At 34.3% G+C, this 12,189-nt stretch overlaps 1 protein-coding gene across 13 annotated transcripts in view; it reads left to right on the top strand.

The window, feature by feature from the left end:
• Positions 1-12,189, top strand: part of LOC131803890 (glutamic acid-rich protein-like) — a 100,204-nt gene that overhangs the window by 52,323 nt on the left and 35,692 nt on the right. For 9 of the 13 annotated variants that reach the window (XM_059125739.1, XM_059125737.1, XM_059125740.1 and 6 more), the window contains 6 exons: positions 3,914-4,074; positions 4,147-4,458; positions 4,616-4,759; positions 4,849-4,943; positions 6,134-6,431; positions 9,564-11,414. In XM_059125739.1, coding sequence (XP_058981722.1) covers positions 3,914-4,074; positions 4,147-4,458; positions 4,616-4,759; positions 4,849-4,943; positions 6,134-6,431; positions 9,564-11,414 — 2,861 coding nt within the window. The remainder of the gene's footprint in view (positions 1-3,913; positions 4,075-4,146; positions 4,459-4,615; positions 4,760-4,848; positions 4,944-6,133; positions 6,432-9,563; positions 11,415-12,189) is intronic. The other 4 variants (XR_009342820.1, XM_059125748.1, XM_059125747.1 and 1 more) reach the window with 2 other exon arrangements.

The raw sequence follows: 12,189 nt of genomic DNA, 5'->3' as shown, positions 1-12,189 counted from the left end.
CTTTAATATTCCCCTGAAAATGACGTTGCCCAAAGTCAGAATATTGGATATAAAAACCAAAATTTTAAAAATAAGATACTGATTTTTATACTCTACAACACTATGTGTTGGGGGTATTATAAGTTTGATTGGGCCAAAAATTATGTAACACCTCGAAATATTGGTTTCCCACATAGGAAAGTATATATGGATCTTCCTAGCTCGCCGAGCTGAGTCGATCTAGCTATGTATGTCCGTCCGTCCGTCTGTCCGTCTGTCCGTCTGTCCATGTTAATTTGTAATCACTCTACAGGTCGCAATTATGGCCCGATCTTCACGAAATTTAGAATGTAGGTGGGGCTTGGACCAGAATAGAACCCTATTGCTTTTGGAGATGATCGCCAAATGTTTAGGGGTTTAAATGGACCAAATACTGAAAAAATGTCGGATTTTGCAGTAGCTATACAGGTCGCAATTATAGACCAATCGACGCGAAATTTCGCATGTAGATAAAGTTTAGGGCGGGAAAGAAGCCTACTAATTTGGGTGGTCATCGGATAATATTTAGCGGGTAAAATAGACCATATCTTTTGTGTTGAAAAAAATCAAAATTTTTCATTAAACCGTGAATATTTTAAATCCCGGCGAAATCACAAAGCTATCCCAAGGTTACTTCTGACCTTTACATTGATGTTATTATCCAACAAATCGGATATATAGCAAAATATGTGCGATATATATGCCTATCAAAGGAGATATGCTTGAAAGATCTCTTATATGTCGAGAACGGCTGAACTGATTTCGACAGTTCTCATTAATTCAGAATGGCCTCTTGGCAGGAAAGAAAAAACGTCTAAAAAATCGCATAAACATATCTCTCTAAAGATGAAAATATTGATTTTGTAAAATTTTCTCACATTTTTTCAATTTTGTCATATTTTTGGCATATTTTCATTTTGAATTAAAAATTTGGTAATATTTCTACATCTAACAAAACTAAGTAGTTAGGATATCAGGATATCATATACAGATCTCATTTAAGGCCCGATCCTTACGAAATTTTGCATGGGGATAAGATGAGGGTCAGAATAGAAGCCTACTCTTTTTGGAGATGATCGCAATATATTTAGGGGTTGAAATGGAGCAAAAAACTGCAAAATTGTCGGCAGGTCGTAATTATCGCCCGATCCTCACGCACATTTGAATGGGGGTTACCGGGCATTGCAAAAGCCAAGCAGTTTCGGATGACCATCCAAAAATATTCAATGTGTGAAATAGTTTGCCAACTTTTGTAGACAAAATACGAAAAGGTCCATTCCAGTGACTTTTTGGAGAATTCACAAATACAGGAAAGACACACTTCTCACTATTTCGTTAACGCTGATTTCGTTGAAGAATATAGTCAAATGTCTGTATCTCATATTGATGCGTTTCATTCAAAAAAAAAAAAAAAAAAAAAAATAATAAATGTTAATCTTTTGCCACTTCTGAGAGGTTATAGGTCTTTGGGAAATATTGGTTCCAGATCTAGGAAGACCATTTACGTGCAACATCTACCAATAAATTGGAAATGAGCAAATTAGTTAAAGTTTCTATTATTCGAAAATTAGAGAACGAAACCTGGTGGTTTTCTTTTATTATTTGTCACAATATCTTGTGGAATTCTTTCGAGTATCTTGCCTATGTAAACAGTATCGTTTATTATAGTGTTGTAGGGTATTCAACGGTCGGCCCCGCTCGACTGTAGCCTTTGCTTACTTGTTTTTATTTGACTTCAATTCAAAAGAAGTAAAAAAACAGTATGTTCAGCTGGGCCGAACTTTGAATACCCTCCACCAAATGTAAAAAATTTGGAAATTTTCAAAAAAAAAACATCACTTAACAATTCTGTTAAAATTTAAAGTATGCAGAATGTAGAGGTTTGCAGTTATATTGGTGTCCATAGGAAAACGTCTAAAGGGAGGTACCGATATATGGACGCTGTACGAAGACCTCGACCTGCAAAGGTAGTTTTCTGTCACAGGTTTTAGTATTCGTTACGACGTGCAAATACGAAATAAAAACCATTTCGGTGTATAATGTAACCAAAGTCATCAGGTGAATAATGTAGCTAAAATTATCAAAATACCGAATATTAGGAAGTACAGTTATATGGGGGTCTTTATAGCTCATTTTTAATACCAAAAGTCCTGCAGATCAATTGCACATTTTTATGATTTACTCGAGTGATAATCACATATTTTGGGAGCAAATCGGATTAATAATACTGGACTTTGTAGGTTGGTTTCACTGATTTTTAAAACAAATTTTTCTTATTCAGATTTTGAAAAACGACTTCAAAAATCTATTTTGCAAAAATAGATTTCTAAAAAAAGATTATCTGGAATTTATCCTTGATTTTTAAATGATTTTTGAAAAAACTTTCTATGCTATAGGTGTGAATTTGTTCTATCTGAGGTGTAATTGTAAATTTTCAAAATGTGAATTTTTCGAAGGATAATTTGGTTTATAATTCTTAAAATCAAATATTGAAGGACAAGTTTGGCTCAAATCGACCGTTTTAATATCCTATACTACATAGAGAAGTAAGCGAGATAGACCCATAGTTCCTTTTGATGATCTACATAGAATCACATTCAGAGCCGATTAATGCATATCCGCCCGTCTATGTATTTTTGTAAACAAAGTACAGGTCGCTTTTATTGTCCGATCGAGATGGAATTTTGCACACCATGGCCGGCTCTCGAGTTCAGGTGGCCTACCAATGGTGCACATTTTCAGCTGACCTCTTTGGCAAGTAAACACGATCATTTTGGACAAACGAATGTTTTCTCATCGGAGAAAAGCAAATTCGGCAGTTCATCACTTTCGGCAAAGCGAAGCAACTCTTTAGCTCTTTTGAGTCTATTTTCTATCTGCTGTGTAAGTTTTTGCACTTTTTGGAATTTAATATGGGTGCTATATCCAAATCCGAACCGATCTCGACAAATTTTGGAAAAGGTATTTCTGTGCTATATTTCACCAAATATCGTTGTAACAGAGTGCCTATTACGGCTGCGGAGAATAAAAATATCAAAACCTATGCACAATATATACATATGGGAGCATTAGCTATATCTGAACCGATTTCGATCAAATTTGACATACTTATTTCAAGGCTTAATTTGGTCGTATATTCAAAATTTCATACTATTTGGGCTGATATTACACGTTTGGTGCACAATCAAAGGCAATCGGACGACGATATATATGGGAGCTATATCTAAGTTTTGACCCATTTACTTTAATTTCTATAGATTTCGTCCTTGAGTGCAGGACTTTCGGGGCTCTGGATTTCCTATTTGGGCAGTGGTATTGTCTTAAATCTTCAGCTTTTTGCTCTAAACATTAAATTTCGATTTTCAACAATTATCGTTGTCCTTTAAAAAAGAACTAACATCTTCCTCCCTTTTGTTTATTGCCCGACCTTGGGTTGTGATGGCGATAAAACTTTTACTTTCACTTTTCAAATTTCCCGTTCTCACTTCAACTTACTTTGACTTAAGAAAATTTACAGTAATGTCATTTTCATTGCTTTCAATGATTGCACTTGAAAACTAATTTCATGAATTGCTCGGCGAGAATATTTGGGTGAGAAATGGCAAACTTTTACAACGAAAGGCCTTTTTTTGGTTTTATTTAAAGAAGTCATCGTGTGAAATAAATCACAAAATTACAAAACGAAAAAAAAACGGAACTTTTCAAAAATAACTTGTCTTGATTGACATGCAAACATGCAATAAATAATAATTGAAAAACAAAAGTTTTTCACAGGCAAGGAAAAGACACAAGAAAACGGTGGCGGAAAAAAGAACTTTAAATTAGTTCACACACACAGACAAGAATTTTGGCGAAAGGAGTAACGGAATTGTAATTTTGTTGTTTTTGTTTGCAGATTTTTCCATCAAGCTCTCCACAATACGAATATGGATGCATGAAAAGGAAATTGGTAAACTAACCCGCATATTATGGGCTGGCCAGGGGAATCGTTTAAGGCAACAGGCCAGCACCAATCCCAGAGTCAAGAGATTTCTAGCTGCAGTGCCTTATGTGATGGTGAGAACCAAGGAATCCTTAAGGATATGATTAAAAGGATTTAATGTCTGGGTCTCTTATTTCCGCTTTTAGAATTCCATTCGCGATGTCCATCAAGCAGTAATCGACAACAATTTGGAAAATCTTCAGGCCCATTTGGAACCACCTGTACCACCGGCCTTGGTGACATGTCGTGATGCAAATGGCCTAAATCTGATACACAAAGCAGCCGGCCTTGGCCATGCCACAATCTTGGAATATCTGATCACCACCTGGCCCGATGGCGTACACGAGTGTGATATAACCGGCAAGACCCCCCTGCATTGGGCTGCCAGTGCCAAAAATAATATGCGCTGTTACACGCTGCTCACGCAAGCTGGCTGTGACGAGGAAGCCGTTGACTATGTAAGTTTGTCACTTTGGCGAAATTAAAAACTTCAAAAATTCCAGCGTCAATGGGTTTTGATTGAAATGCATTGTTTTTCTGTTGTCTTCCTTATGCGTTCTGTTATTTTTTTGTTGGTATGACATTGACAATCGTTGCGACAAATTGAAAAAATAGAAAATGAAAACGCCTTCATTTTATCGCCATAAACCGCATGAAATCGAAAGGGCGTTTCTGACGTATGTTCCCGAGGCACCACGAGTATCACCGGATGTGGCCACAGATTGGGAGGCCTTGAGTGATGACAGCGGTGATGGCAAGGTGGGTATATCGAGGGGTTTTTGTCAAGGTGCAGTGGAAGATAATTTAATGGTTTTTTGTATTTGGATTTTTTTTTGATATGTCTTTAGAATCCCAACATCAAAATACCCGAAATGAATGGTTTCGGTAGACATTCCAATACGGAGAGTAATGAAAACACATCGGAAGCTGAAATGACGGAGGGGTAAGTATTGGGGGATTTATTTTGCATTATTTTTGAAAGAATTTAATCGGGGATTTCAAGGATATTTTTCATAGAATATCGGTAAGGGAATAGTTGTGAACTTTCAAAAGTGAATTTTCTGGATCATTCGTGTATTTAACATTTTTTCGAATCTAAAAAAAAAGATTTTGCAAGAATAGTTGTGGTTTAAAATACTAAAATATTTTTGAAGGAGGGAGGTATGGAAGCAATGATCTTAAATACACCTTTTAAGACTTCAATTATAGTTTTTTTATTTTGAAAATTTAAAATTATTTTTTTTTACAACGGTACTTTTGATGTTTATTATTAAAAAAATCTCAAATCACGGATTTTAATTTTTCAAGGCATAATTTACCGGGAACCATCACACATCCATATGTAGATTGTTTAAAGAATATTTTTCCAAGGACTATCAGGGAAATTAACGTGGATTTTTTGAAGAACATTTTTAAGGACTATATTGTTGAAATAAACTTGATATTTTAAAAGAATTTTAAACCACCAAACGTAGATTTTAAATAACATTTTCAACGACTATTAAAGCAATGAGCGTAAGAGTTTTTTAATGACGCTATAGAATATTTTATCAATAATTTCAAGGAACATAAGGCATATGTTGGAGATTTAAGTTTTTATTCAATATTTCGTGGGTTTTCTATATATATATATATATATATATATATATATATATATATATATATATATATATACATATATATATATATACATATATTACATATTATAATTTTCAAGGACCTTTTGGAATAAAATAGAGAATTTCAATTTTTTGTTTTTTATTAAAAACTACGTGGGTTTTCTAAAGACTAGTTTTTCCATATTTTTCAAGAACTATCTGGGGTAAAATCAAAAATTAAAATGGTTTTCAATTTTGGGAACATAATTGAAGATTTAAATTTGTATTCAATACTTAATGGATTTTCTTAAAGATGCACTATCAGAGCTATTGTCTATGATTTTTTTCAATACGCTTTCAGCGTGGATTTTGTTGTAATATTTTCAATAGGTCAGGACTGCTGATTTTTGACGAAAAAATTTTAAAAGATTAATTTAGCTAATATATAGTGGATTGAAACATAATTTTGAAAGTATCTCAGATCTAAAATCATGAATTTAAAAGCAATTTAATTTATTTTCCCTCCCAAAAACAGCGCAAGTGCAGCGGATGACGATGATGCTGGTGGTGGGGACGATGAAGCCCTGACAGAAGAACCAGAAAAAGAAGGAGAACCTGCCGCTGAAGAAAATGGTGATGGAGATGCCGAACCAGTGGCTGATGAAGAAGAAGAAGAAGAGCAGGCTGAAGAAGAAAAACCTGCCGAAGATGAGACCGAAGATAAGAAAGTAGAAGAAAATGGCGAGGAAACCGAAAGTGCTAACGAAGAAACCCAAACTAATGACGATGAAGCTGCAGCTGCAGCCGAAGACAAAGAAGAACCACAAGATGAAGTAAGTACTTTCAATTTCATTTAACTTTTTTGGCTTTCATGTGCACCCTTAAGAAGCTAGGAACTGTAAATACAATTTTTTTTAGGAAGAAAGGCTTTCCAAATTTATTTGAAACTAGAAATTGCTAGGCAAAAAAAAACAGCTTTTCCTATGTTATGATTTTGTTACTTCGTATTTTTTCCTTGCAAAAGAAACAATTGGGATTGAAAGTAAAAAACTATTGTTAATTTAAAAAAATGTATTCATTTTGTAAATATTTCTTTTATGTTTAAAAAAAGCTTAAAGGCACATTAAATTTATCTATGCAAAAAATAGCTATGCTTGTTTGTCTCTTAAACTTGTAGCCCAAATCCCATTACCAACAATGTTTTACTGACAAACATGAGATGAGAACAAAATGAACTTGTTTTTTTTTTTTTGTTAATGAACAAATGGTCTGTTAAAAGTAAGCCATTGTCGGCCTTGATTTTATTTCCTCATCTTCAAGAGTTTTTTAATTTTCAGTTCATTTTGTTGTTACTAAATATATTTCCTATAACTCTATCTTAAAATTGGAATATAGATTTGTCATCATTCCTACAGGTGGAAGTCAATGAGCTAAACATATTCTCGTGTGCTGATATAGAGGGTTTTGGAGGAATAGAGTGAGCGTTTAATTATAAATATCTGTGAAGGATAATGACTCTTTTTACGGACATTAAGGGGGTTTCTCCTTCACTGGAAGAAAGTCCAGACTTTCAATTGGTTTTAATTTTACTGAAGGTTTTTGTGTACAAGAATTCGAGTAGATATAATAAATACGGACGATTTGTGCCCCTTATTTTGCGTAGTGAAGCCTTATAGATGTATTTAGGTACATATTCTGTAGGTAGGAGATATTTCATAGGTATTATGAGGATGGAATACCATCTACAGCTATTCGAGAAATGAAGGACTCTATACAGGTCTAATATTAACAGACAGGCGTTCTTTTATAGAAAGTAAACCATCTACAGGTCTCTTTCAAATGGAGAACGTACCACAAGTATTCCTGCGGAAGTGCGCCGTCTACAAGTCCGATACTATCTTTTTTAGATAGGGTTTCCATGTTTACAGATTTTGTAGGATTTTTTATTCAGGTCTTCTATGATCAGATTAGTTCATACAATATATTTCCAAAGACTCCATGCCATAAAATCGAGGATTTAAATTTGAATTTAATATATCGTGGGTTTCTTTTTTCTCGAAGTTTTCAAAGTCTATTTATTTAAATTTTTCGTGGGTTACTAAAGAATATTTTGTAATACTTTCAAGAACTCACTATCTGGGATATAATTGAGGATTTCAATTTTTGTTTTAATATTTCTAAGAAGATTTTCTAAAGAAAATTTGCTTATGAAGGGCTACAGATATTCCAGAAGAAGAGGGCCATCTACAAGTCCGATTCCGTCTTTTTTGGATAGGTGACAATGTTTCTACGTTCCTCATTCTCTACTTAGAAGACTTTGTAGGAAGAATTCCTTCAACAGGTTCTGTAAATATGAGACCTTTTACGAGCTATCTACTTTGTTGGCAAAAAACCTTCTGTGTGTCTTCCATACAACGTTTTGATAAGACAACCTCATTAAATATAAGGCTGGTCAGCTGGACTTCTGTTTCCACTATAGACCTTTTTCAGATCTGGGAATAGAAGCCTTTTATCTGGTCTTCTTCTTTGGGTCTTTTATTGGCAGATGAAACTTCTTTCACAGTTCTGTGAATAGAACACCTTCTTTTGGTCTCCTTAAGATAGAAAATCTTAAATCTTCATGACTTCTCATAATAGAAGACCTCAAAACATGAAGGTCCTCTTCAGGTTTTTTGAAAGCCCGTTAGTGGTAATCCTTTAAAATAGAATTCTCTACAGGTCAGACTGTCTAGATGCTCTCTATAGATAGAAGACCTAAAGTAATTTTGTAGATAGGAGGCCTGGTAAAGTCTTCTAGAGGTAATACATAGACATACAATCATTTACAGATCGTTAATGGAAGATATTTAAATCTTCTATAAGTTGTAGTGCTGCGGATGCCTTCTGCAAAAAGCTCTTCACAATTCTATAAATTGAAAATAGTCTAGAGTTCTGTATAGAATCTACTTTTCTGGAAGACCATAGATATTCTGTTCAGACATTTTCAAAATAGAAGACGTTCTTCAGATCTTCAATAAAAAAATTGAGATTCTTTAGCTCTTTAAAGGACAGATTAGCTTTTTCAAGTCTTTTCCAGATATCAGGTCGTCAACAGATCTTTTGCGCAAAGAACCTTCAGGAGATAGAAGACTTTCTAAATACTTTCTGTTCTACACGGAATTATGCTCTCAAGCTTTCTTCAAATCTCCAGGGATGTTTCATACAGGAGATTTTGTAAATATCTTCTATTGAGAGAAGTTTCCATTAGGAGATGAGTCTTCTTTTTAGATGAGAAGTATTAAAACAGAAGAGTTACTTGGTCAGCTTTGACCAGGGGTCGGACAAGAACAAAGGCACAACACATTTATAACAACCGGCGCTCCTGTCTGCATCGAGCCCTCAATGATAATATTGTTGCTTGCTTCCATGATTTTTAGTTTTTAAAATTGCCGACCCCTGGTATTTATCAAATATATGAAAACAACTAATAACACAACCGGCAACGCCATGGAGATGGGAGTAGTGTCTGTTTTATCTGTGGTTTCTTTCTCCCTTCTCATTTTCCAGCGAATAGCTCAATACCGACCCCTGATCTAAACAGGCTGTCGAACCCAGATTTAGATAAAATATCTTCTAAATGCCTTCCTTATATAACAAGGTGGCCGGTGGATTTTTTTAAGTGGAATTCCACCCTAAGCGTTATTCTCACTTAATTTCTTTACTCTCCCCCAACATTCTTGCTCTCTCCTTTTCAATATATGCTCTCAGAAAATATGTTTAGCTCACCACATCTCTTCTTGATGACAAATCGATATTCCATTCTCAAAACTTTGTTCCATATTTCTCTGCTAAATAAACAATGCTTAACCCCCCAAAATATGCAGAGGTTTTATGCATTACATTTAAAACAAAAATACAAATACAAAAAAGATACAACAACAAGAAAAAGACAAAAAAATCAGTCGACAATTGTTTACTTTTTACAGAAACAAACACAGTCTGTAAATGAAACGAATGCCACCACCACCACCAACGACAGCGAAACGAATAAGGCCGAAGAGGAGGATCACGAAGGAGAAAATGAAAAACAAAATGACGAAGAAGAGAGTGAAAATAGTAAAGAAACTGTCATCGAAAAAAGTGATGAGGGAGCCCAAGAGAGGGAAGACAATGAAAAGGAAGTCAATGAAAAAGATGAAAAAACTATTGAAACTGCTGAAGAAATAAAGGAAATAGAGGAAAAGAAGGTGGGAACTGAAGACAGTGATAAAAGCGAAAAGAAAAAGGAAGACGATGAAGATTTAGAAAGCCATGACAAAGAAAAGGAAGAAGACGAAGTTGTGGAAAGTCATGATAAAGCAAAGGAGGAGAAGGAAGATCTAGAAAGTCATGATAAAGGAAAAGAGGAGGAAGAAGATCTAGAAAGTCATGATAAAGGAAAGGAGGAGAAGGAAGATCTAGAAAGCCATGATAAGGGAAAGGCAGAAGAGAAAAGTGAGGATCATGTAAAAGAAAATGAACAGGATAGTAGTAAGGAAGCAGAAACAAAAGAGGGTGAAAATGAGGCCAATGATAAGGCAAACGAGGTTGAACTGAATGGCAACAATAAAGGTGAGCACAATGAAGAAAAAGGTGATAGTATTAAAGAAGGCGATAATGAGGGTAAAGGCGATGGAAAGGATGTTGTAAAGGATATGGAAGATAAGGATGATCTAACCAAAAACGATCATGAAAAGGATTCGCTAGAAGAAGGAAACCAAGAAAATAATAAAAATAACGAAAAGGATGAGGAAAACGAAACAGTGGAAAAGACAAATAAGAATAATGAAAAAGAAGATGATAATAAAGATAAAGAAAACGACGACCAAACTCAGGGTAAGAATGGAGATTCTAAAACTGAAGGTAAGCATGAAGAAAGCTCGATAAAAGATGAAACAGAAATCTCAGTAGATTCAGGAAAAGTAGATGCGAATATCACAAAGAATAAAGAGGACTCCGCAAAAGAAGATGTGAATTCAACAAAAGAAGAAACAATCACGGAAGTGGAAACAGAAAAGGAAAAGAAGAATGAAACAAATGGCAAACCCGCTGAAAATGAAAAAATGCCAGACGTAGGCTCAAACAAATCCAGTGAAAATGGAAAAGACGAAGAGCAAGTACCAAAGACCGATGACAATCAAAAAGACATTAAAATCATAGAAGAGAAGTCGGAGAATGCGGAAGAAGAAATCAAAAAAGAAAAACTCGGAACTAATGAAAGTTTTGTTAAATTGAATTTAGTTCCAACGGGAATTTTAAAGGCGGACCATAAGGAAACATCGATGAGCGATGAAAAGAAGAAAACAGAGGAGCAAGAAGAAGATGAAAATAATAATAATGCAGTATCCCCCACTAACAATGAAGAAAAAGATGATCATGATCCTAATAGATCTTCTGAATCCCCACAAAAATCACCCAAATCCCCAAGTGACACAGATGAGTCCCAAGACATTGAAGATTTCCTCAAGCAAACCCAACAAGACATTAGCGATAAATTTGATGAAATTAGCGACAATTTAAAAGAAAATGTTAAAGAATTTTCCAATAAAATAAAAAATATTTTTACCACTTCAGATGAAAATGAAAACGACGATAAGAGAGATGGTGATGAAAGAGAGGACAATAAAACCCCCAAGGATTCGAATGAAAATGAATCGAATGACATTGTCGTAGGTAATGCCAATACTCCGAAATCTCAGCACAAAGTGGTGAATGGCAAGGGCAGTGGCCGTAAATCGGGCAAACATCGCTCGGGTGGTGAGAATAGTAGCGAAGATGATGACGACGAAGATGATGAGGTACAATTTGGCACACTCTAAATTCTTCTTTGAGTTTGCCTTTGTTTTGATTTCTGAAAAAAGTAGTGTCGGATTGTTGCAAAAAAATGATAACAAAATTCTTTTCACACACAGTTCACCAAACTCTATCTCTATCTTTCTCCCCCCTCTGTAAACTGTTTTTGAAAACAAATCAAAATCTTTTGCACTGTGGTTTCGTATACGATTTAAAACCAAAAACAAAAACCCAAAGCAATCTAATTACTAAGTGATATCTATATATGAACCAACAATTACATAATGTTTCCTATTTGAAGTAGTTCCAAATAACTTTGTATGTGTGTGTGATTTCCAGAGCACAGTAGTAGTATTTTTGGTCCAAACTAAGAGCATAAACGATACTCTCAATTATACAATTATATGAAAACAAATGTATTTGTAATAATTTAGTTAAATTTCTTGAAGTTATTGTGTATTGTGTCTCTCAACTCTTCTTTAAGTTATGAAAAATTCTAAATAAACAAGAGTATATGAATTTTATCTGAAATGTTTGTATGTTGATTTTATTCGAAATTTTAATTTTTTTTATTGGAATATATGTGTTTTTTTTCTTGTGTAAAAGCTAAAATGCTAGGTTAGGGTATGGGTGAATACAATTCTGAGATAAAATATATTTGAGAAAAACATGCTTTTATAGAAGCTAAAAAACAGGATCTATTATTGTTTGTTTTTTTTTTTTTTTTTGTATTTAAAATATAAAATGGGATTCCAGTGGGATAAGTTACAATTTTTCTGT

The sequence above is a fragment of the Musca domestica genome, unplaced genomic scaffold (genome assembly GCF_030504385.1).
Source record: "Musca domestica strain aabys unplaced genomic scaffold, Musca_domestica.polishedcontigs.V.1.1 35, whole genome shotgun sequence".
Classification (NCBI taxonomy): domain Eukaryota; kingdom Metazoa; phylum Arthropoda; class Insecta; order Diptera; family Muscidae; genus Musca; species Musca domestica.
Note: the sequence above shows the minus strand (reverse complement) of the source record. Positions and strands in the feature narration are given on the sequence as shown.